This window comes from Chiloscyllium plagiosum, unplaced genomic scaffold (genome assembly GCF_037043375.1).
Source record: "Chiloscyllium plagiosum isolate Xiang-an unplaced genomic scaffold, Cpla_swu_hap1 HiC_scaffold_51, whole genome shotgun sequence".
NCBI classification, from domain to species: Eukaryota; Metazoa; Chordata; class Chondrichthyes; order Orectolobiformes; family Hemiscylliidae; genus Chiloscyllium; species Chiloscyllium plagiosum.
The window spans coordinates 4,576,663-4,602,770 of record NW_028270189.1 but is presented as its reverse complement, the minus strand read 5'-3'; the positions used below and the strand labels follow the sequence as shown (position 1 = coordinate 4,602,770).

The following is a 26,108-nucleotide window of genomic DNA, read 5'->3' as shown; positions in this document are numbered from 1 at the left end:
GCAAAATTGTGTGGGTACTTTGTAATCTGAGAGAGAGAAAATGAGATAGCGTGGAAGGGAATGTGAGAGAGTTAGAGCTTCAGTGACAGAAAAAGAGATAAAGAGATTGGGGCAGGACAAATGGTAAAAGAGAGCGAGAGAGAGATGGAGAGAGAAAAGGACGGGATTGGGGCAAAAGAGGAAAAGGACAGGTACTTGGGAGGGGACAAGAGAGGGCAGAGTAGAAGAGAGCACGACAGTGGGACAGGCAGAGATTCGGGTGCAACGGGAGAGAGAGAGAGAAGGACAGAAACGGGAGAAAAAGAGAGGGAGGGGCAGAGAGGGAGAAGGGAGAGAGGAGGACAGAGAGAGGGACGAACAGACAGGAGAGAGAAAAAGGGAATGAAAGACGAGGAGGGGGAGAAGGACGAAGGAGGGACAGGAGAAGAAAGGACAATTTGGGAAGGAGAGGGAGAGAAGGAAGTACAGGGAATGGAGAGAGAGAAAAAAAACTGAAAGAACATAGAACATTACAGTACAACACAGGCCCTTTGGACGTCAATGTTGCGCAGACCTCAGAATCCAATTTGAAGTCCATCCCCTACACTACTGAATTTTTTTCCGTATATCTATCCAATAACTATTTAAATGATCTTATAGTTTGTGAGTCTAATAAAGTTGCAGCGAGGTCGTTTCAGGCCCTGACTACTCTATGAGTAAAGAAACTACCTGTGACATTTGTCCTACACATATCACCCCTCAGTTTGTACCCATGTCCCCTTGTGCTATCCGGGAGAAAGTGAGGACTGCAGATGCTGGAGATCAGAGCTGAAAATGTGTTGCTGGAAAAGCGCAGCAGGTCAGGCAGTATCCAAGGAGCAGGAGAATCGACGTTTCGGGCATGAGCCCTTCTTCAGGAATGAGGAAATTGTGCCAAGCAGGCTAAGATAAAAGGTAGGGAGGAGGGACTTGGGGGAGAGTCGTTGGAAATGCGATAGGTGGAAGGAAGTTAAGGTGAGGGTGATAGGCCGGAGTGGGGATGGGGGCAGAGAGGTCAGGAAGAAGATTGCAGGTTAGGAAGGTGGTGCTGAGTTCGAGGGTTAGGACCGAGACAAGGTGGGGAGGGGAACTGAGGAAAGTGGAGAAGTCTGAGTTCATCCCTTGTGGTTGGAGGGTTCCTCGGCGGAAGATGAGGCGCTCTTCCTCAGCCGTCGTGTTGCTATGGTCTGGCGATGGAGGAGTCCAAGAACCTACTTGTCCTTGGTGGAGTGGGAGGGGGAGTTGAAGTGTTGAGCCACGGGTTGGATGGGTTGGTTGGTCCGGGTGTCTCAGAGGTGTTCCCTGAAACGTTCCGCAAGTAGGCGGCCTGTCTCCCCAATATAGAGGAGGCCACATCGGGTGCAGCGAATGCAGTAAATGATGTCGGTGGAGGTGCAGGCAAATTTATGGTGGATATAGAAGGATCCCCTGCGGCCTTGGAGGGAAGTAAGGGGGGAGGTTTGGGCACAAGTTTTGCATTTCTTGCGGTTGCAGGGGAAGGTGCCGGGAGTGCTTTTCACAGCAGAGAGCGGCGCGAGCTGGGCGGAAGTGAAGTTGGAGCGCAGAGCTGGTCGGGAAGGTAAGTGATTGATATTTAAGAACGTACCTCGACGCCAACGGTCTTTTCACAGCAGAGAGCGGCGCGAGCTGGGCGGAAGTGAAGTTGGAGCGCAGTGCTGGTCGGGAAGGTAAGTGATTGATATTTGAGTGGGTGTGTTCTAGACCCCAGGTCCTACAAAGTAGGGCCTCCCTCCCATCCTCCTCCTCTAACCTCACTTTAAAGTCCACGGGTAAGATTCTCAGTGTTCTTGTTTTAGAGACTAAGTGTAGAGTATTGGCAGTGCAGGCAGTGGAATGTTCCTCCTGCAGGATGTTTGAGGTAGGGGTGACCACCGGTGCTCCTGCCGACTTCACCTGCAGGAAGTGCAGCCAGCTCCTGCACCTCACAAAACGCGTTAGGGAACTGGAACTGGATGAACTGAGGATTATTCGAGAGGCTGAGAGGGTGATCGATAGAAGCTAGATTAGATTAGATTACTTACAGTGTGGAAACAGGCCCTTCGGCCCAACAAGTCCACACCGCCCCGCCGAAGCGCAACCCACCCATACCCCTACATTTACCCCTTACCTAACACTGCGGGCAATTTAGCATGGCCAATTCACCTGACCTGCACATCTTTGGACTGTGGGAGGAAACCGGAGCACCCAGAGGAAACCCACGCAGACACGGGGAGAACGTGCAAACTCCACACAGTCAGTCGCCTGAGGCGGGAATTGAACCCGAGTCTCTGGCGCTATGAGGTAGCAGTGCTAACCACAGTGCCACTGTGCCGCCCACGACAAGCTACAGTGACATAGTTACGCCAGAGAACAGAGGTAGCTAGGTGACAGTTAGAGGTGGGAAGGGGAGGAAGCAGACAGTGCAGGGATCCCCTGTGGTCGTTCCCCTCAACAATAAGTATACCGCTTTGGATACTGTTGGGGGGGACGGCCTAGCAGGGGTAAGCTGCAGTGACTAGGTCTCTGGGACGAAGTCCAGCTCTGAGGCTTAGAAGGGAAAGGGGGAGAGAGGGAGAGCGCTAGTTATAGAAGACTGTATAGTTAGAGGGACGGACAAGCGGTTCTGTGGACATGGGCGAGACTCTCGGATGGTTTGTTGCCTCCCGGGTGCCAGGGTCCGAGACGTCTCAGACCGTGTCTTCAGAATCCTTAAGGGGGAGGGTGTGCAGCCAGAAGTCGTGGTGCACGTAGGAAGAGGGGTGGGGAGGGCATTCAGGAGCTCAGGGAGTTAGGCTGGAAGCTAAAAGCTAGGACTGACAGAGTCGTCATCTCTGGGTTATTGTAGGTGCCACGTGACAGTGAGGCAAGGAATAGGGAGAGAGTGCAGTTGAACACGTGGCTGCAAGGATGGTGTAGGAGGGAGGGCTTCAGGTATTTGGACAATTGCACTGCATTCTGGGGAAGGTGGGACCTGTACAAGCAGGAAGGGTTGCACCTGAACCAGAAGGGCACCAATATCCTGGGAGGTAGGTTTGGTCGCACTCTTCAGGGGGATTTAAACTAATTTGTCGGGGCGGGGTGGGATCCGGACCCCTAGTCCAGCAAGTAGGTTAGCTGTTTGTCAGGATGTCCAAGAATGTAGGGAGGCTGTGGAGAAGGGAATACTTGCGGACACAGAGATGGGTTCAAGTGTGGAAACTTCAACGCAAGGAGTATCAGAAATAAGGTGGGTGAACTTAAGGCGTGGATCGGTACTTGGGACTACGGTGTTGTGGCCATCACGGAAACGTGGATAGAAGAGGGACAGGAATGGTTGATGGAGGTTCCTAGTTACAGATGTTTCAGTAAGATTAGGGAGGGTGGTAAAAAGGAGGGGGTTGGCGTTGCTAAATAGAAATGGTATAACGGCTGCAGAAAGGCAGCTCGAGGGGGATCTGCCTTTGGAGGTAGTATGGACTGAAGTCAGAAATAGGAAAGGTGCAGTCACCTTGTTGGGTGTTTACTACACCACGACATTAGCCACCTTAACCTCTCCACCCCTCTCACCCACTCCAACCTCTCACCCTCGAAACGTGCAGCCCTCCACTCCCTCCGTCCCAACCCCAACCTCACTATCAAACTGGCAGACAAGGAAGGTGCGATAGTAGTTGGGCGCACCAACATTTACACCACTAAGGCTAAATGCCAGCTCACGGACACCTCCTCCTACTGCCCCCTTGACCATGACCCCACCTCCCACCACCAAACCATCATCTCCCAGACCATCCATAATCTCATCACCTCATGGGATCTCCCATCCACCGCCCCCAACCTCATAGTCCCACAATCCCGCACCGCCCGTTTCTACCTCCTGCCCAAAATCCACAAACCTGACTGGCCCGGCCGACCCATTGTCTCAGCCTGCTCCTGCCCCACCGAACCTATCTGTGCATACCTCGATACGGTCCTGTCCACCTTAGTCCAAGAACTCCCCACCTACGTTCGGGACACCACCCATGCCCTCCACCTCCTCCATGATTTTCGTTTTCCCAGTCCCCAACGCGTTATCTTCACGATGGACATTCAGTCCCTATACATCTCCATCGCACATCACAAAGGACTCAAAGCCCTCCGCTTCTTCATTTCCCGCTGTACTAACCAGTACCCTTCCACTGACACCCACCTTCGACTGACTGAACTGGTCGTCATTCTGAACAACTTCTCTTTCCAATCCTCCCACTTCCTCCAAACCAAAGGAGTAGCCATGGGCACCTGCATGGGTCCCAGCTATGCCTGCCTCTTCGTAGGATATGTGGAACAGTCCATCTTTCGAAGTTACACTTGCACCACCCCCCACTTTTTCCTCCGCTACATCGATGACTGTATCGGCGCTGCCTCGTCCTCCCAAAAGGAGGTTGAACAGTTCATCGTCTTTACCAACACCTTCCACCCCGACCTCAAATTTGCCTGGGCCGTCTCAGATTCCACCCTCCCCTTCCTAGACCTCTCCATTTCTATCTCGGGCGACCGAATCAACACGGACATTTACTATAAACTGACTGACTCCCACAGCTACCTTGTCTACACCTCCTCACACCCTGCCCCCTGTCAAAATGCCATCGCATATTCCCAATTCCTTCGTCTCCGCCGCATCTGCTCCCAGGAGGACCAGTTCCAATACCGAACAACCCTGATGGCCTCCTTCTTCAAAGGCTGCAATTCCCCCCCCAGACGTGATCGACGATGCTCTCCACTGCATCTCCTCCACTTCCGCTCCTCCGCCCTTGAGCCCCGCCCCTCCAATCGCCACCAGGACAGAACCCCACTGGTCCGTACCTACCACCCCACCAACCTCCATATACATTGTATCATCCATCGTCATTTCTGCCACCTCCAAACAGACCCCACCACCAGGGATATATTTCCCTCCCCTCCCTTATCAGCATTCTGAAAAGACCACTCTCTCCGTGACTCCCTCGTCAGGTCCACACCCCCCACCAACCCAACCTCCACTCCCGGCACCTTCCCCTGCAACTGCAAGAAATGCAAATCTTGCGCGCACACCTCCCCCCTTACTTCCCTCCAAGCCCCCAAGGGATCCTTCCATATCGACCATAAATTCACCTGGACCTCCACACACATCATTTACTGCATCCGCTGCACCCAATGTGGCCTCCTCTATATTGGGGAGACAGGCCGCCTACTTGCGGAACGTTTCAGAGAACACCTCTGGGACACCCGGACCAACCAACCCAACCACTGGCTCGACACTTCAACTCCCCCTCCCACTCCACCAAGGTCATGCAGGTCCTTGGACTCCTCCATCGCCACATGTCGGCTGGAGGAAGAGTGCCTCATCTTCCGCCTAGGAACCATCCAACCACAAGAGATGAACTCAGACTTCTCCAGTTTCATCATTTCCCCTCCCCCACCTTGTCTCAGTCCCAACCCTCGAACTCAGCACCACCTCCCTAATCTGCAATCTTCTTCCTGATCTCTCCGTCCTCACCCCCAATCCGGCCTATCACCCTCACCTTAACCTCCTCACAACTATCGCATTTCCAACGCCCCTCCCCCAAGTCCCCCCTCCCTACCTTTTATTTTAGCCTGCTTGGCACACTTTCCTCATTCCTGAAGAAGGGCTCCTGCTCGAAACGTCGATTCTCCTGCTCTTGGATGCTGCCTGACCTGCTGCGCTTTTCCAGCAACACATTTTCAGCTCTGATCTCCAGCATCTGCAGTCCTCACTTTCTCTTATCAACCTGAGTGGCAACTTTCAATAATCTTTGTGCATGGATACCGATATCTATCTGTTTATCTACACTACCAAGAATCTTACCATTTTCGAGTAATCTTTATTCCGCTTGCTCCCTTCAAAGTGAATCACCTCACACCTTTCCACAATAAACTCCATTTGCCACCCCTCAGCCCAGCTCTGCAGCTTATCTGCGTTCCTCTATAATCTACAACATTTTTCAGCAGCATCAAACAGTCTACCGAACTTCATGTCATTCCCAAATTTACTAACCCATCTTTCTACTGCCTCATCCAAGTAATTTAGAAAAATGACCAAGAGCAGTGTTTCCAAAACAGAACACTTCGGTACACCACTCGTAATTGAACACCAGGATGAACATTTCGCATTAATCAACACTCTCTCTCTTCTTTCAGCTTGCCAACTTCTTATCCAAACCGCAAAATTCCCATCAATCCCATGCCTCCGTATTTTGTGCAACAACATACAGTGGCGAAACTTATCACACGTTTTACTAAAATCCATATGCACCACATCAAGCGCTTTACCCTCATCAACTGTTTGGTCAGGTTCTCAAAGAATTCAATAACGTTTGTGAGGTACATCCTGCCCTTCACAAAACCGTGATGAGTATTCCTAATCAATTTATTCATTTCCAGATGATTATTAATCCTATCTAAAGACCATAGAATATAGAACATTACAGCGCAGTACAGGTCCTTCGGCCCACCTTGTTGCACCAACCTTTGAGCGAGTTCGAAGCCCAACTATCCTACACTATTCCATATTCTCACACATGTCTATCCAAATACCATTTAAATGCCCTGAAAGTTGGCGAGTCCACTGCAGGCAGTGTGTTCCACACCCATACTACTCTCTGAGAAGAGCAACTGCAGCTGACATCTGTCCTATATATATGATTCCTCAATTTAAAGTTATATCCCCTGGTGCTAGCCGTCATCATCCGAGGAAAAAAGGCTATCTAACCTTCTGATTAACTTATCTGTCTCAATTCAGTTCGTTCTCAACCATCTTCTCACTGACGAAAACACAGTCAAGTTCTTCAGCCTTCCCTCGTCAGACCTTCACTCCATACCAGGCAACATCCTTGTAAATTTCCTCTGCACCCATTTCAAAGCGTCCACACCCTTCCTGTAATGTGGTGACTGGAACTGATCATAATACTCCAAGTGCGACCGCACCAACATTTTTCACAGATGCAGCATGACCTCATTGTTCTGAAACACTGCCCCTCATTGATAAACGCTAATGTACCATATGCCTTCTTAACAACCCTATCAACCTGGGTGACAATTTTCAGGAATCTATGTACATGGGCACTGAGTTCTCTCTGCTCACCTTCACTACCAAGAACCTTATCATTAGCCCAGTAATCTGCATTCCTGTTACACCTTCCAAAGTGAATCACATCACACTTTACTGTCGAAACTTCATTTGCCACCTTTTAGAGAGTGAAGGAAAGGGGGAGAGAGAGAGAAGGTGAAGTAAAGAGAGAGAAGGAGAAGGAAGTGGAATGTGAGAAGATCAGGGAGATGGAGACAGAGAGAAGGGAGTTCAGAGAGGGATAGAGAGAGAACGCAAATGGCGGAGGGATGAAGGGAGAGACGGAGGGAGTTGGCAGGAAGAACAACGAGTGGGAAAGATAAATAGACGGATTATAAATGTGATACTGAATACTCCAGTTTTTACAAGCTCTCTCAATGAATTCTCAATCTCCATCCCTCAATGAGGGACCAGACCTTGCTTCTGGGCTATGCTTCAGTTTGGGAATGTGTTAGTGTGTGTCTGTGTTGTTTATCTCTGCTGCCGTGGTTCTGTTCGCCGAGCTGGAAGTTTTTATTGCAAACGTTTCGTCCCCTGTCTAGGTGACATCCTCAGTGCTTGGGAGCCTCCTGTGAAGCGCTTCTGTGGTGTTTCCTCCGGCATTTATAGTGGCCTGTCCCTGCCGCTTCCGGTTGTCAGTTTCAGCTGTCCGCTTCCAGGTCTATGTGTTTGTTGATGGAGTTACCGGCCACTACAGCCGACAGCTGAAACTGACAACCGGAAGCCGCAGGGACAGGCCACGATAAATGGCGGAGGAAACACCACAGAAGCGCTTCACTGGAGGCTCCCAAGCACTGAGGATGTCACCTAGACAGGGGACGAAACGGTTGCAACAAAAACTTCCAGCTCGGCGAACAGAACCACAGCAACGAGCACCCGAGCTACAAATCTTCTCACAAACTTTGTTTATCTCTGTATGTGTGTCACTATCCAATCGGGTCTCGGTTGTTTTGAAGGTGAATCCTGCCTATCTCCGTCTGTCCCTGTTGGATTTAAATGAAAATGGCATGTAATCGCCTGCCGTACTCTCTAACATTAAACCAGCTCATAATTTCGTTTTTGGGACATTAGTATGGAGTCCCTTGAATTTTAACCACAAAGTGAGAACATGCATTTAATCGTGGATCATTTTGGTATTGAAAACTGCATTTAATTTCATCAGAACAATCTAAATATTCTGATTTTGATCGAGAGTTAGAGAGAGTTCCAAGCCGATAGGACGCAATGAGTAGGGAATTCCATTTCCCTGGACAGTTTATTTGGGTTGTGCTCCGATGGTGAATCAGCAGAGTCCGAGCTCAGTTGTCTGCCTGCACTGGGATAAGTGCTCTCCATCGAGAGTGTGATGGAATACTCGCCACTTGCATGGATGGCTGCAGCTCCAACAAGAGTCAAGAAACATGACAACATCCACGACAAAGCACCCCACGAAATTAGGAAATTACATTTACAAACATCCACTCTCACCACCACCCACATTCAGTCGCAGCCGTGTGTAGCGTCTGCAAGATGCATTGCACAAATTGCTCTGCAGTACATGGACTGCAACAGTTCAAACGGCAACTCACCAAGACCTGTTCAAAGGAACAAAGGTCGAAGAATAAATACTGTACCTGCCAGTGACAACCACGTTCCACAGTGAATAAAAACAAACGCAATTCATGTTTTGCATTGACTGGGAACCTCCTGTGGGCGTTTAATTATTCATAACGCAAGGAATTCGTGTCAACGGATATTTTACTGCATTACTGATCTTTGCTCTGAATCGAGACAATGTTGCTGCATAAATAAATGTGTTTGTGCAACAATTCAATCTCTGAAGCATGTAACCAACTGTCCTGAAGTCCTGTAGAAAAGGTGAGTAATCCCCAGTGTTGGTTTTTTGAATTATGTAATATAAGAAATCTACAATAATGAACAACCACAGGACGATGAAACTCCCAGATATGGTGAAGAGCAAAATCACAGACTTCCGTCTACTCTCAATTTCCAGGTCTCTTCGATTCTCTCCTTTGGTCTCACCCTTCAGCCTCTTCCGGATTCGATTGGTCATTAAAATGTCTCTGACTGTCAGGGCATTGAGCAACAGAATTAAAACAAATGGCAGAAAAGGAGTCAAAACTGTATCAAGCCAATCTAATGCCACCCACCAAGTCTCAGTAAAGTAGCTTGATTTTGTTTTACAGTAGAAAGCCACATTGTTAATTATCACCCAAGGTTCATATTCAAAATAGAAGGGGATGTTTTTCACACAAAACAGGGTGCAGGTTGTTGCTAGAACCACATTTGCAGTTTTCACAGTGCAATATTTTGTTTTCAGTTGCTGACAACAAATGGTCACAAATCGATCAAAAGAGAAAGTGACAGTGAACCAGACAGAGCAGTCCCTCGCTGCACGTAACAGGAGCCCAACAACGCTACACACAGGAGTGAAGTCCAGGAAACACTGCGGATAATAATAAAAGGGAAATCGCCACAGTATGACATGCGTGATAATGACCATCATATCGGCAGCTGCCATAACCACCAGGTAGCGAGTAGTGCAAGAGGAAACAACGCAAGTTCCCCGGGAAAGGATAACTATTGCCAGCAAATTAACTGTGGAAGATAAATGGGAAAACACATCATGAATCGCTAATCATAAATTCCCACTGCCAGTTCCAGAGAGAAAAAAAATAAGATTTTAGCACCACAAACAAACAAATTTTGTGAGCAGAAGCTATTGGGTTTGAGTGAGTTTGAATTATAAGACTTTCACACGCGCATCAAAGTGTTCTCTAGCCCAATCACTCCAGAGATTATGGAGTTTGAATACAGACTGAGCTCACCAACATTCCTAAGAGAGCAGGAGGGAGTCTGTGATTCTGTTTGGTTACTAAGTAACTATTTGCTTGAACGGAGTAAATTCTCACAGTTTTGTGTTCCAACTCTGACAGGCATAGAATTCCATTAGAAACATCCCTCACAACTCCATCATAGGACTGGAAATTGAACTGTTATCAAACCAAACTGTCCTGATATCCGTGTTTCAGAATGTCCCCTGTTGTTCGATTTGCACCAACTACTGATTGGAACCACAAAATGAAACAGGTCATCAGAACCTGCATGAGATTTCAAACGAGACTACCTAGCATGCAGGGCTACAAATTTAACAACATAAGAGCATGAGGACTGCTGTTATATTGACACTATAATTCTGAACATCAGAACATGATAAACGTCTCGACGTGCAGGGATCACTCGGGAAATAAGTCAAGATTTCAATTTGCTGACCAGAGCCAATGAAGAGTAGAGAATGTCCAGGCGGGATGGGAGTTAGATTAAGCATTGAGGGGTGTATATCCCTCAAATACTTTCCTTAACAGAAGGAAAGCTGTCAGATTTAAACTGAAAACGCATTGATAATTCGCTGCCATTTGTGGAAAAGAATTCCAATCCTCTCCTACCAGTTGTGTGTAAAAATGTTTCCTAACGCCTCTCCTAAACCTCTGGCCCCAATTTCCAGACGCTGCTGCCTCGTCTAGGATCTCCAAACAGTAAAAGTAGTTTAACTAATGTGCCCTGTCGTTTCTTTTTAACACATTGTTGGACTTCGGTCAGATCAGCCCTCAACTATGGAAATTGTAGCGAAAACAGGTCTCATTTCTTCAACAAAAACAGAAATTGCACAACAGGACTGGCAAAATCTGTGGGAGAGAAAGCAGAGTTAATGTTTAGGATCCAGTGACCGTTGCATCGAATTAACTTGCCTGACCTTTGCTCAGACCTTCAAACGGTATGAATTTGGAACAGATGATAGAACACTAAAATCAGCAAATGCTGCGGCATCAGTGAATTTGTGAGTCGCTGTGAGTGGGGAATAGTTCCCATAATGCTGCTCAGTGAATCGCTATCACTATTATGATGTCTGGATAAGGCTGACCAGTCAGTAAGCTGGAGACGTTATGGTTCGACATGTAAAACCAGAGAGCAGATCAGCAGCAAATTAAAACAAGGTCAATTGCCATAATGACATACCAGGTATGCCAACGAGAGCAAGGATGGTGTCGAATACTTTCTCCACTTGCTGAATTGGTCGATGCATTTTTCAGTCCGAGGTGATCTGTCGCTTCACGCGGTTGACAAGGTTCTTGTTGAAACTCTGAGGTGATGCATTCCCAGAGATGCTACCTTATACTGTGTGGAAGCTCCTTTGAGAGATAGACGTTGCAGTAGTGCTCAGCTTTGTTGCTGTTTTTTTCCCCAACTTTCTGTAATTGAAAATACTAATTACAATAACAAGTTTATTTCTGAATTAGAGGAGCATTGCATCATAATTAGTAACAAAAACTGAATCTGGAATCTTCCAGCAATAACCCTTCCCACTCAAACACCATGAAGCCCAACACCAGGCCGTAGGTTATTTCAACTGACATTGCATCGAGACAGTTTATTCCAAGCCTGAAACTATGTCTCAGAGCTGTCCTTCTCTTCGCCAGAGTAGGAACTCCCCCCTTTAAATAAGAGCCTTTCACTTACGGATTCAAAAGTGATTCTTTTCACGCACTGAATGTGTGCATCACTGCCCAGATCAGCATTTATTTCCCATCTGCAATTTTCCAGGATCTGGAGTCACATGACGGACCAATTCAGAAGAACATGCTTCTTTCTTGTGCCAGGGGACGAAGTGAACAAGACGGGCTTCAAACAATGGATCACCTCTGACCTCACTCTTTTTGTCACTGTCCATGCTGATATATCAGTAACTTCACTCATCTATTTGGGGCATAATGGCTATCAAGGAGGGGACATGGAATTTTGACATTTATTGCCTCATGACAAGTGAATGAGACCTGCTGTCTCATAATCCTGGAAGTTCTTTCCTAATGGCATTGTGGGTCTATGCTAGCATATGAATTGTAGTGTTTCAGGAAGGCAGCTGGGTATGGACAATAAATGCTGGCCCAGCCAGTGACGGCAAAATCCCAACAATGAATAAAATTAAGGTGGGAGTATATGTTTTTTCAAGATGAGATGCACTACAGTGAGGAAAAAGGCCCTTCGTCCCAACAAGTCCACACCAACCCGCTGGAGAGTAACCCACCAGACTCATTGCTCTCTGACTAACGTACCCAAGACTATGGGCAATTTAACATACCCAATTCACCTAGCCTGTGCATCTTTTGGAATGTGCAAGGAAACTGGAACATCTGGAGAGAATCCACGCAGAAACAGAGAGAATCTGCAAACTCCACACAGACAGTCACCTGAGGCTGGAAGCGAATGTAAGTCCCTGGTTCTGAGAGGCATCAGTGCCACCCTGCCGCCCTACCTATCTCATCGCCCCTGAGTCTGCGTTCAGGCACTATTCGTACTCTACTGTTGGGAAATCGGCTTCTTAGAGCCTGCAATCATAATCATCAGTGTCCCAAGATATATCAAGATGAGTGCAGTTAGGACTACACCTTGACCCGAGAGGAGACAGATGGCAGGCTATGGGCTCGGGATGGATTATCCTGCTCGTTAAAATTTAGAACATAACTTGAGAACAAAAGAAATACAAGCAGGAGTAGGCCATCTGACCCTTCGGTTCTGCTCTGCCATTCAATAAGATTAGGACTAATCTTTTCGTGACCTCAGCTCCACTTATCCACCCTCTCAATGTTACCCTGAATTCATTCATTGTTCAAAAATATCTGTCGTAGTTTTGAAAACATTGACAGAATGGGCGTCAACGACTTCTCTGTGCATGGAATTCCATCCAGGGACTTGCAAGCATCTGGTTGGAGAAATTCCTTTTCAATTCAGTCCGAAATCTGCTCCCCCTAATTTTGAGGCTGTGCCCTCTTGTCCTAATCTCACCTGCGAATGGAAAAAAAATTCTCTACGTCTACATTGACTATTCCCTTCATAGTTTTCATGTTTCTATAAATCTCCCTTCATTGTTCCAAATTCCAATGAGCATAGTCCCAGTCCATCAAGTCTCTTCTCATAAGCCGAACCTCCCAATCCCATTGAACCTCCTCTGCAATCTGTCTATCACTAGCACATCCTTTCTCCAATAAGGAGAACAAAATTGCACGCTGTTCTGCAGGGGTGGCCTCACTAATAACCTATGTTGCTGCAACGTGACCTCCATGCTTTTAAACTGAATCCCTTTACGAATGACGGACAACATTTAATTTGCCTTCCTAATAAACTGTTGTAACTTCCGACCAACCTTTTTGTGATTCATGCCTAAGGAAACCCAGGTTCCTATGCACAACATCATACTACAACATTTTTACTATTCAGGGAAGAGTCCTTTATACTGTCACTCCTACCAAAATGGATGACTTCAATGTTTAACCCTGTATTCCATCCGCCAGACCTTTGCCCACTCACTTAAACGATGTATGTTCCTTTGCAAAGTTTCAGTCCGCTGCACACTTTGCACTGCCACTCATCTTAGTATCATTTGCAAACTTTGATCCACTGCACGTAATCCCCAACTCCAAATCATCTGTAAAGGTTGTCAATAGTTGTGGTCCCAATACTGATCCCTGAGGCACACCACTGATTGCTGTTTGCCAAGAAAAATAGCATTCTTTCATCCCCACTCTTGGTTTGCTATTATTCATCTAATCCTCTGTCTCTGCTAATGATTTATCTACACGGCATTCGTCTTGATCTTATACAGCAGCCTTTTATGCGGCAGGCTGTTGAAGGCCTCTGGAAATCGAGGCGCACACCATCTGCTTGTGTAGCACTATCACCTCACAACAACAGCGGGTTCAATTCCAGCCTCGACCGATTGTCTGTGTGGAATTTGCATACTCTCCCAGTTTCTGTGTGGGGTTGCTCCAGTTCCCTCCCACAAAGCAAAGGTGTCCAGGTTATGTGGGTTGGCCATGCCAAATTGCCAGTGGTGTACCGAGATATGTCGGTTAGATGCATTAATCAGGGGAAAATGCAGAGTTACAGGGGAATGTGGCTGGGTGGGATACTCTTTGAAGTTTCGGTGTGGATTTGCTGCGCCAAAGGGGCTGTTTCCACGCTGTAGGGATTCTTCTTCTTTTGTAATACTGGTTTCCCACTGTGTACCATGCTCGTAACGTCCTCACAGAATTCCAAAAAGTTAAGCTTGACTGACCCACCTTGAACCCACGTGGCTTCTGCCTCACGGGACAATACCATGTCAGATGCCTTGATATTTCTTTCTTGATAATAGACTCTAGCATCTTCCCCAATGTCGAAGTTAATCAAACCAATCTATCATTCACCGTACCCTTTTTTCTACCTCCCGTTTTAAACAATAGCGTCATATTGGCTGATTTCCAATTTGCCTGAATTGCCAGACTGTCCACCAAAGTTTGGAAGCATCACTTTCTTTTTTTCTCCCGCCAGTTGTTTTAATGCCCTGGGTGAATTCTATCAGGGTCAGGATACTTGCATATAGATCATTGAACATAGAACATAGAACAGCACAGCACAGAACAGGCCCTTCAGCCCACGATGTTGTGCCGACCACTGACCCTCATGTATGCGCCCTCAAAGTTCTGTGATCATATGCATGTCCAGGAGTCTCTTAAATGTCCCCAGTGACCCTACCTCCACAACTGCTGCTGGCAACGCATTCCATGCTCTCACAACTCTCTGTGTAAAGAACACGCCTCTGACATCCCCTCTATACTTTCATACTTTAAAACTATGACCCCTCGTGTTAGTCATTTCTGCCCCAGGAAATAGTCTCTGGCTATCGACTCTATCTATGCCTCTCATTATCTTGTATACCTCCATTAGGTCCCCTCTTCTCCTCCTTTCCTCCAATGAAAAAGTCCGAGCTCAGTCAATCTGTCCTCGTAAGATAAGCCCTCCAGTCCAGGCAGCATCCTGGTAAACCTCCTCTGAACCCTCTCCAAATCCACATCTTTTTTATAATAGGGCGACCAGAACTGGACGCAGTATTCCAAGTGCGGTCTAACCAAAGTTTTATAGAGCTGCAACAAAATCTCATGACTCTTAAACTCTTTATGGGCGGCACGGTGGCCCGGTGGTTAGCACTGCTGCCTCACAGCGCCAGAGACCCGGGTTCAATTCCCGCCTCAGGCGACTGACTGTGTGGAGTTTGCACGTTCTCCCTGTGTCTGCGTGGGTTTCCTCCGGGTGCTCCGGTTTCCTCCCACAGGTCAGGTGAATTGGCCATGCTAAATTGCCCATAGTGTTAGGTAAGGGGTAAATGTAGGGGTAGGGGTATGGGTGGGTTGCGCTTCGGCAGGTCGGTGTGGACTTGTTGGGCCGAAGGGCCTGTTTCCACACTGTAATCTAATCTAATCTAAACTCAATACCCCTGTTAATGAAAGTCAAAACACCATATGCTTTCTTAATAACCCTGTCCTCTTGGGTGGCCATCTTTGTTTCCATGAGCTTACTCGACACGACTTCGATTGCTCACCTGCTTTTGTCTCTTTGCCAACTGTTGGCATGCTATTTGTGTCCTCCACTGTGAAGGCAGACACAAAATACATATTCAAAATGCCTCGGTGCTTTCATTATATCCCATGTCGAAATGCCCCTTCTCATTCTCGAAAGGATCAAAGCTTACTTTAGCCACTCTTTTTCGTTTTATATATTTGTAGAAACCTTTGCTATATGTCCTTATACTCTGAGCTCGTTTTCTTTTTTCTCTCTCATGTTCTGTGTTATAGCTCATCTTGTGGCTTTCTGTTGACGTTTAAGCTTCTCACTTCCCGCTCATTTTGACCAATTTTCATGCCTTCTGTTTCAATTTCGGAGCCTCCTTATTTCTTCAGACACCCATGCCAGACTTCCCTTTTTCTTACAGTCCTTACTTTTCATTGGAATATACTAGTGCTGAGTATTCTGAGAAATTGCTTTGAAAGTCCCCCACTGCTCATCAACTGTCCAATCATGAATTCTTTGCATGCAGTCTGCTTTAGTCAACTCCTCCCTCATCCTATTTGGTCTCCCTTTCTTAAGCCCGGGACACTGGCATTGGAATTTTCCTTCACACTCTCCATCTGAATTTTAAATTAAACCATACTGTGATTGCGCCTTCCGGGAAAATCCCTTCCATTAATTACTTAATAGTGATTCCTGTCAAAGTCTGATGTCTCTCCACAGTGTTAATTCAGTTTTTTTCCGCCCTCTATACCTTGTTCATTCCCTGTTTTTCTCTGTGCCTTCAGTCCTCACGAAACATAATGGCTCCAGAAATAAATGTGACCGTCAGTATAATGAGAAGGATAATGGAAAAAAATGGTGTTAACGATTTTTCAAGTTATATAAAGTTGGCCAATCTCTTATTATAATTAATGGAGCTGATATAACTGTATCATGGGACATTGTTTGTGATGTTTCCATGTTTGCACCAAAAGTAGTTGGGAATATTCTTTGAAGAGAATAAAATGCAAATTGTTGCTAGAAGCCTCAATGCAGTTTGCTCTGTGCAATATTTAGTCTTCATTTGATTAAAACAAATGGTGGCAAATCGATCAAAAGAAAAAACAAAGCGAACCAGACAGGGTTACTCAGCTCTTGATTTCATTACAGCCTTGGTTCAAACATGGGCAAAAGAGCGGAATTCCAGAGGTGAGTTGAGTGTAACAGTCCTTGACATCGAGGTCCTATTTGACCGAGTTGGCATCAAGGAACCCTGGTTAAAAAGGAATCAATGTGTATCAGGGACAATCGCTCCACTGGTTCGAGTCATACTTGGCACAATGGAAGATGATTATGATCCTGGATGGTCAGTCATCTCAGCTCCAGTACATCTCTGCAGGATTTCCTGAGGGTAGTGTGCCAGGCCCGACAATCTTCAGCTGTTTTATCAATGACCTTCCCTCTGTCATATGTCCGTACGTGGTGATGTTTGTCGATGGTTGCACCATGTTCAGCACCATTCGCGACTTCTCAGACACTAAAACCGTCAGTATGCAAATGCAACAAGTTCTGGGCAATATCCAGGCTTGTGCTGACAAGTGGCAAGTAGCATTCACGCCACACATATGCCACACAGTGACCATTCCCAAATGGATACTCTCTAATCACTGCCCTTGATGTTGAACTTTATTACCATCACTGAATCCCCCACTGTCAACATTCTTGAGGTGACTATTGATCAGAAAATCAACTGGACCAACGACATAAACAAAGTAGCTACAAAGCAGGTCAGAGACTATGGATACTGCGGCGAGTAACTCACCTTTGTGGGCGGCATGGTGGCACAGTGGTTAGCACTGCTGCCTCACAGCGCCAGAGACCCGGGTTCAATTCCCGCCTCAGGCGACTGACTGTGTGGAGTTTGCACGTTCTCCCCGTGTCTGCGTGGGTTTCCTCCGGGTGCTCCGGTTTCCTCCCACAGTCCAAAGATGTGCAGGGTCAGGTGAATTGGCCATGCTAAATTGCCCGTAGTGTTAGGTAAGGGGTAAATGTAGGGGTATGGGTGGGTTGCGCTTCGGCGGGGCGGTGTGGACTTGTTGGGCCGAAGGGCCTGTTTCCACACTGTAAGCAATCTAATCCAATCTAATCTAACCTCATGATACCCCAACGTCTATCCACAATCTACAAGAAACAAGGAGTGTGATAGAATTCTCCAAAATTGCCTGGATGGTTGCACCTCCAAAAACACTCAAGAAGATTGACACTATCCAGGACAAAGCATCCCACTTCTTTAGCACGACATCAACAAACTTTCAAACCCTCCACTATCAGCGCTCAGTAGCTGCAATGTGTACTATCTACAAGATGCAGTGTGGAAATTCATCTGAGATCATTAGAGGGCTTCCAAACACAGAACCAGTTCTTCCTCGATAGGTAAAGGCATCAGTTATTAGGGGAAACCACCACCTGCACGTCCCCGCTTCCCGCACACGCCCCCAAGCCACTCATCATCCAGACTTGGAAATATACCACCGTTCCTTCATGGACATTGGGACAAAATCATGGAATTCTCTCCCTACCGGCATTGCGGGTCAACCCACAGCAAGTGGACTGCAGCGATTCAAGAAGGCAGCTCACAACCATATTCTCGTGTGCTAGTAATTGCGGGCTATCAATGCTGGCCAGCTAGCGATGCCTGGGCCCCACAAATGAATAAACGAAAGATAACGATCTAGCGCCTCAGCATAAAGAAAGCAAACAAACAGGAGTGATGTTCAGAAATCAGAGTGCATAATAATAGTACCCAAATCGATGAAGTCCGACTTCAAATATATTGATCAGTCATTTCCATGGTCACCAGACAGACAGTTGTGCATGTGGCAAAACCACACTTTCCCCGATCCAAGAATACAATTGGCACTACACTAAGTGTAAGACAGAGAGGAAACGAGGCTTGAAGTTACTGACCAAAACTTTCTGTGCCTGAGTTCAGACGTTAGGTGATGGATTTGAGCACTAATCTAATTGGCATGCTATGTCATATGAAGTCTGAAAGATCTGAACATTTGAAATGAATCATTTGCATTTTTTAAAAGGCATAGGGAAGATCATGAGCAACAGGTTACACCGAGAATCAGTCATGCACTTAGTGTTGCATTGGGGCTGACAGTGGCTGTTATCCTCTGCTTTATACGTTACTCAGACAGACAATACTTTACCGTTATACCACAGCAACCATGATCAGTAAAATATAGCATGGGAGACATATATCAGAAATATACATGGTAATATACCTACATTCGGTTTTGGAGCTTCTACAGTTGAGATTGCTCCTGGAATTGGACATCCACACGATATGGATTACAGTATATAGGGCAATGAATCACTTACCAAATATGCACAAACAGCTGAGAGACCATTGTCACTTTCGTTCTAACCATCCTGGCAGTCTGAATTATGAAGGCATTCCCCTATGAATCCAATCACCAAGTTCAGGGTTGGAGACTCAGTGCAAGCTGAAGAAATTGAAGACTTTTCTCCCACACATGTCCACCACCATACACCACAGACCCCAAACGAATAAAACCTGAATCCATGCAGCTTTGGTGTATGCAACACTCCAGTTCAAAAATCACACGCTTTACTTGGGGTTATCGTTCCCAAGCAAATTTCGTAGACCCGCCCCTTGTGAAAAGAAATACCTGTCCCAGATGTGGAAAACACAATGGAGCTAAGAAGCGCCATCGTGGTGGTCTCCAGAAATGTACCAAACGTGTTCTAGAAGGCCGACAAACACTGTCCTATGTTTCGCATCCATGCCTACTTCTCTGGATTCTGGCCACTGTCAAAGCTATGGGGAGACAATAGCCTAATGGCCTTATCATTAGACTCTTAATTGAAGGGTTTAGGTTATGTTCTGTGGATTTGGATTCGATGGCAAATAGTGCAATTTTAATTCATGAAAATCTAGGTTTCTAATGTCGAATTAGGACAAATGAAATGGTTGCCAAATGTCAGAAGAAAATGAAGCCATCTCACTCGCAAATATTCTTTACGTAGAGTAATCTCCCGTATTCATCGGCTCTGACCAAGATGTGACCACAAATGTATGACTCTTTCCTCCCCTCGGGGCAATTAAGGAAGGTTGGCAGATTGGGGCCTATGCAGCCATACCAACATCCCTTCAATTAATAAACGAAAATGGAACTCCTCATGTACAGCCATCTCCCTGCTACATCCGACTGCTCCCTTTTTAGATCACTTCCTTTATTTCAAATTCTCCATACTGAGTGCACTGTCTCAACAATGAAACCCCGGAAATTGATCCACTTTCAAAGCTAAAGGATAGTATACTAGATTCAGGTGGTTACCAGGGCAAGGGAACACTCGCACATGGACCAGTGCCCATCACGGAGAACCGGAGCAGAATGATTTGGAGATCTCGGTGTTGGTCTGGAGTGTACAAAATTATCCTAATGAAGGAGCAGCACTCTAAAAGCTAATGCTTCCAATCTAACCTGCTTGAACTATAACCTGATCTTATGTGATTTTTAACGAAGGAGAATGACCTGCCTCCGAGCTTTGAGACCATCAAGAGTTGGGAAATTCATTGGATGTGCAAAAAAAATCTAAATCATGAAATATCTGCTTGGATCGCGAATACCCTGAATTCAGAACAACCTCAGCACCAAGCATCTAGTCTTTTACCTTGGACATTTCTCCTCCCCTCTGCCATATGGAACATTCCCTTGGACACAAGTCATCCTTCAGGATCACAGGTTCCTCTTGCAGATTTGGGAGTGGCGATTACTTTTAATTGTACTCAAGGAATGCGAGCTTTCGTGGCTATACCAGCATTCTTTGCGCAGCTCTAATTATCTTTGTCATGCTGCTGAAGATCTGCCTTTGTGAACATGTACTGAATTGCAGCAAAACCGTTAGTATTTCTGAGGGAGTATTGGCAAATTGTTCCCCAGCAATGGTGACAGAATGATGCTACGTTTCCAAATCGCAATGAAATCTGGCTAGAAAGGGAACTTTCATATGATGATGTCTTTGCATCTAATGTTCTCGCTATTCCAAGTACTGGTGGTCATGGGTTTGCAAAGTGTTGTTGAAAGACACTTGTATTGTTAATGGTTTGCATCATTTAGAGGCAATCATTGCTTGTCGTTGTTAGTGAAGAGAATGAATTCTGAATGCGGTGATTGTCATGCCAGTCAATCGGCTATTTTTGCTGCAAAATGAGAAACTTTGTGAATGTTGCACTCAGCGTTGCAATTGAGCTGCTCTCAGCCGGTCAAATCGAGAGACTTCCATTACCTGAGCCATGCTTTCCAGATGGTGGGCACAGATTGGAGAGGCAGGCAGGGAGCTTATTATCACAGTAATCAGAGTATCAGGCATAGTCCTGTGTCGACAACACTTCTATGGCTGGACGAGATTATTTACTTGTCAATGGTAGGCCCTGAATTTTGAGAGTCTTGCATTTAGTGATGGTAATGTCACAGTAAATCCATGGGAGATTGGTATTTTCTCACTTTTTTCTGATGTTCGTGACCTGGTACTTGTGTAACATGACTGTTATTTGCGAATTATCAGCCCAAGTAAGACATCATTTCACTGTATATGAACACAGGTTTCTTTGCTATTTAACGAACTTTAAGTAGTGCTGAACATTATACAGTCGAGATACAAGAATGTAGCGTTGATATCTATTTGGAAAAACATGCTCTCATCAAACATAATCAGCATAGCTTTTCGAGGGGCAGTTCATAACTGACAAGTGTTATTGAGTTCTTTGTGAATGTGACGAGAAAGGCTGAAAAGGTTCGAGCAGTAGATGTGATGTATATGGATTTCAGCAAGGCATTTGATAAGATTCTCCACAGTATGATCATTCAGAATGTTAGGAGGTACGGGATACAAGGAAATTTGGCTGTCTGGATACAGAATTGTCTGACTGAAAGAAGACAGCGAATAGTGGTGGATGGACATTGTTCTGCCTGGAGGTGAGTGACGAGTGGTGTCTCGCAGGGATCTGCTTTGCTCTTTGTATTTTTTTTCTAAATGGCTTGGATTAAGTTTAGTTAGAACGTTTGCCAATGACACAAAGATCTGTGGGGTGGTAGGTAGCGTGGAGGGTTGTTGCAGGCTATAACATTACATTGAGAGGATGCAGAGCTGGGCTTATAATTGGCCAATAAACTTCATTCTAGTTAAATGCAAAGTGACTCACTTTAGAAGGTCAAATTTGAATGCTGACTACAGGGTTAAAGACAGGATTGCTGGCAGTGTGGAGGAACAACTGGATCTTTGGATCAATGTACATAGATCCCTCAAGTTAATGGGGTTGTTGAGTACTTGTATGGTGTTTTGGCTTTCATTATCGGGGGATTGAATTTAAGAGCAGCGAGGATTTTCTGCAACTCTATAAAACCCTGGTTAGACCTGATATGACATATTGTGCCCAGTTCAGCTCGTCTCATTATTGGAAGGGCGTAGTTGCTTTAGAGAGTGTGCCAAGGAATTTTAATAGCACTCTGCCTGGACTGAAGAGCATGTCTTATGAAGACAGGTTGAGCCCGTGCTTTTCACAATGGAGAGAAGAAAGACGAGAGGTGTATTGAATGAGGTGTGCAATGGAATGAGAGGCATAGGTGGATTAGACAGCAAGAGTCTTTTCCACGGAGCAGAAATTGTTGACAATACGGGTCATCATTTTAAAGTGATGAGAAGAAGGTATAGAGGAGATGTCAGTGGAAAGTTATTTACGCAGAGAGTGGTGGGTATGTGGAATGCGCTGCCAGTTTTAGGAGTACAGTCAGAGAGGTTAGGGACATTTAAGCGACTGCTGGACAAATTGGCAGGAAATTGAGGGGTGTGTACGTTTGGTTGATTTTACAGCATCTTGGGATGAATGGGCTGTAATGTGCTGTACTGTTCTAAGTCCCATTAGTGCTCCACCTTTACTACAATACTGCATTTTCACGTACCTGAGAAAAGCCGGATGACTGGGTCAGAATTCATATTTGAGCTGTACTCCACACTCAGTAAAATTCTGATTTCCCACATTTCCCCAATGAGGCCGTGGCAAACAGAGGGTCTAGCCTAAGGTTTGTGATTCTTATTCAGTGCAATTTAACACGCAGAGTCACCTTTGTTCAGAGTGATTCCTGGAGATCTGGATTAATAGTCAATCACTGAATAATGTAGAATGCCTGCGAGTGAAAGACAAAAGCTTTTTTGTTCTGAGTTAAGGAATTAGATCTCAGAGTTAGTTTGAAATTGTTAACTGTGCTCATTGACAACACATATGGAACACACACTGCCTGTGAGAAACAAAAGCTCACTCACTTTAATAATTTCAGTCCGAGACAAAGATCTGAACAACAGCTTCATTTTATTTATACACCTATAGGTGGGTGCTTTGTCTAATTACCAGGTAAGGTAATGACAAAATGCACAATATATCCCAAAAAACCCTTGCAATTTATACTGTTTTTTTCCCATATGTTTTCCTTATTCCACTGTCTGTTCCCTGCTTCGCTTATGTCACTCATTTCCTTAAGACTGATCCCACAACTTCTGTTTATCCTGTCTTGTCCGTGACAAACTCTTATCTCTGACTCCCATAAGGGTGTTTGACGTCAGTCTACCGTAGGTTATTGATTAGGCATATATTTTCTTCTATCAGCATCTATTTCCATCCAGAGGCCACTTTGACCTCTTTAATTAGGGTTTGTTCCTGTGTCTCTGTGCAAGCGAGGAGAACAGATGTTTTCCTGTTTGCCCATACATCCACCATTGTTCTGTATTCATGTCTCATGCTAACATATCCTTTCTTTTTGCTGAATATGTATTTTCTCATTCCTGTTCTGTATCAGAATTTATACTTACAGAAATAACATTAATTCATTTATATCCCACAATTTCCCCTTTTTCTTTTCATTACTATCTGTTATCTTCTGCATTTTTGTCTCTTCTTTTTTAAACATTGTTCCCAAAATTCGCAAGCATCATTTCAGAGATTTCATCCACCTTAGTCTCACTCATCTCCTTATTATTTAGTTGATAAACTTCCTCTGTCTGATTCCCCTCAGGGGCATTCGTTTCACCAAGGCTGTTTCAATCAGCCTCTGGGTGAGCCCTCGTATACAGGGTATGACACAACAGCCAATGGCCACCAATACCCCGACTACTACTATCAGGGAAGTAAGGATAAAAACCATCACCCCCTTTCTCTGCTAAAATCATATCAAGGGCTATTCTGTTTTCCCATGCCATCCTACTTGTTGCATCAAGCTGTTCTGATATTCCTTTAACCGCCTCTCTTGTATAATTTTATAAATCGCTGTTGATTATAAAAAATGTAATTTATCCAATCTACATTTTTATTAATTGTTACCCACCAAAAGAGAGCTGACTCAAAGCCTGCTGCAATCTGGTTACGAGCTTTGAATTCAGGTACTCCCCTAGGGACTCCTACCGAATCGAGATAAATCCTGTCATCAAAAGAAGTATCTAACAGTAATCTCTTACCCCTTCCCTTTTTCCCTACTATCTTTTCCTTCTCAAATGCCAAGGTAAATGGAATTGCCAATTGTACAATTGCGCATATCCCTTTCCAATCCGGAGGTAGGGTGGGTCTCAATATTTTTCCTCCACAGTACCACCACAGATCCGCTCGGGGAACCTTCAGTGCTGAGTAGTTCCCTCCCTTCTCCGTTTCGGTAACATTCTTAATCTCTGTACATAATTTCAGCTCCCCCAAATGTCTCGACCGACTCGTACCTCGCCTATGCACATGACGTGTGTTTTCCAACTGCGGCAGAAAATGTGGGGGGGGAACTTTTGCATCTTTCTCCTCCAAGGGAGGAAACATCAGAGATAGGGAAGTACAATTCCTATCATTCCATGCAGTCTCATCCTGATACAGGGCTATCATACATTTCATGCCCTTCCTGTCTCGCTTCCACCCGAGCGGAAAGGGAACCACCTGGGCCACTGGCCTACCGGAGGGACATGCATAGCAATTGCTTTTGTTCAGACTTTTTACAGTATACTTTACCCATTCAACCCAGGCATTTGCATCCCCGTACCCAGTCTCTATCTCGATGGTTTGTTTCAAATCCTTTACCTCTATAATTTTTACTACTTTAGGATCATCGGGAGGGGTGAAAGGTTGTGTCTCATTACCCAGTAATTCTACCCATTTTCCCTGTCCTATGCTAATTCGAAAACAACAGCCTACAAACTCCTTCCCATTTCCTTTCATTTCAATCCCAAATGTTTCATTTAATTGTATCTCATAAGTGCCACCTCCCAAAACTGCTTCGTGCCATGTGGTTTTCCTTATCGTTAAATATATGGGGTTACACTTTTTATCGGGACAATCGCGTGCTGGTCGGAAGGGGGCCCGGTGTATTGTGACAAGACCATTATACCAGGTACCATCTCCGAGGCCATCCCCATAGGACTTAAGATGTATCCCTGAGTTGTGGTATTGTCTCTGATTAGCTACATTCCCACAATTTACTAAGCTACATATATCAGTGTCTATTACTTGTGGATTATCAGACTCAGGAACCATTAATAATACATACGAAAATGATATGTGACAAAATCCCAATACGAAGAGGGCTAGCATCATAACTCTAAGCATACCCAGTTTGAATTCATGTGACATTGACACCAGTACGGGAGAAGAAGGGACCTGTTCCAATGAGGCAGTCTTCATCTGAAACGTGCGGGGACCAGAGTTCTCGCGAATCAAATAACTAGGGCTGGAGACACGGTTTAAAATGAAATAACGCGGAGTTATGGGGGTGAGGGAGAGTGTTCAGTTATAGGGGAAATTAGAAAACCCGAATTAAAGGAGGAGGTATGATGAAAGAACTCAAGAGAGGATATTAACATCTCTAGCACCGAGACAATAAGGACAGAATGTTTAGAAAGGGTGAGCAATCAAGCTTTCAATTTCACTGGACAAACAAATGACATTGCAAACACGAAAGGTTAACACAGGCCTGAAGGTGTTATATCAGAATGCACACAGTATGAGGAATAAGATAAATGAGCTGTGCTAGATCGAAATTGGTAGATTTGACGTAGTTGGCATCACGAAGACGTGGCTGCAAGGGATCAAGATAGGCAGCTGAACATTGAAGTATATGCATCCTTTCTGCCCACCTGCCTATCAAAAAAAGGTAGGCAGGTGGGCAGAAAGGTGGGGGTTGCCTTTTTCGTAAGAAATGGAATTCAGTCAATAGTGAGAAAGGAAGTCGGTCAGATGGTGTAAGATCTGAGTGGATAGAATTGACGACATGCAAGAGTGAATAAAAACAAAGTTGGAATTATGTAATGGCCTCAAAATATTAGTCAGGAGCTGGGTACAAGATACAGCAGGAAATAGAAAAGATATGTAGGAACGACAAAGTTACAGTGATCATGAGGGATTTCAATATGCAGGTGGACTGGGAAAATCAAGTTTTCACTGGATAGCAAGACAACTAATTTGTGGAATGTCTAAGAGATGGCTTTTCAGAGCAACTTGTGGTGGAGGCCAATAGGGACCAGGCAATATGGATTTAGTTTTGTACGATTGGAAAGACTTGATAATGGAGCTTAAGGAGAAGGAATTCTTAGAAGA

General features: G+C 45.4%; 1 protein-coding gene across 1 annotated transcript; it reads right to left on the bottom strand.

The window, feature by feature from the left end:
• Window positions 1–8,792: 8,792 nt before the first annotated feature.
• Window positions 8,793–11,180, bottom strand: LOC148134949 (putative G protein-coupled receptor 139). The gene is made up of 2 exons (XM_087985237.1): window positions 11,114–11,180; window positions 8,793–9,694 (listed from the first exon to the last, which is right to left on the bottom strand). Exons 1-2 carry the CDS (start codon window positions 11,178–11,180, stop codon window positions 8,793–8,795), a joined length of 969 nt encoding a protein of 322 aa, XP_087841363.1.
• Between the last annotated feature and the right edge of the window lie 14,928 nt (window positions 11,181–26,108).

What these genes read in the sequence shown, in the direction of transcription:
- LOC148134949 (XM_087985237.1), bottom strand. Translation starts at nt 11,180, where the DNA reads ATGCATCGACCAATTCAGCAAGTGGAGAAAGTATTCGACACCATCCTT. An exon ending in TGCTCTCGTTGGCATACCTG is followed by an intron (nt 9,695 to 11,113) that starts GTATGTCATTAT and finishes TATCTTCCACAG; the next exon opens with TTAATTTGCTGGCAATAGTT.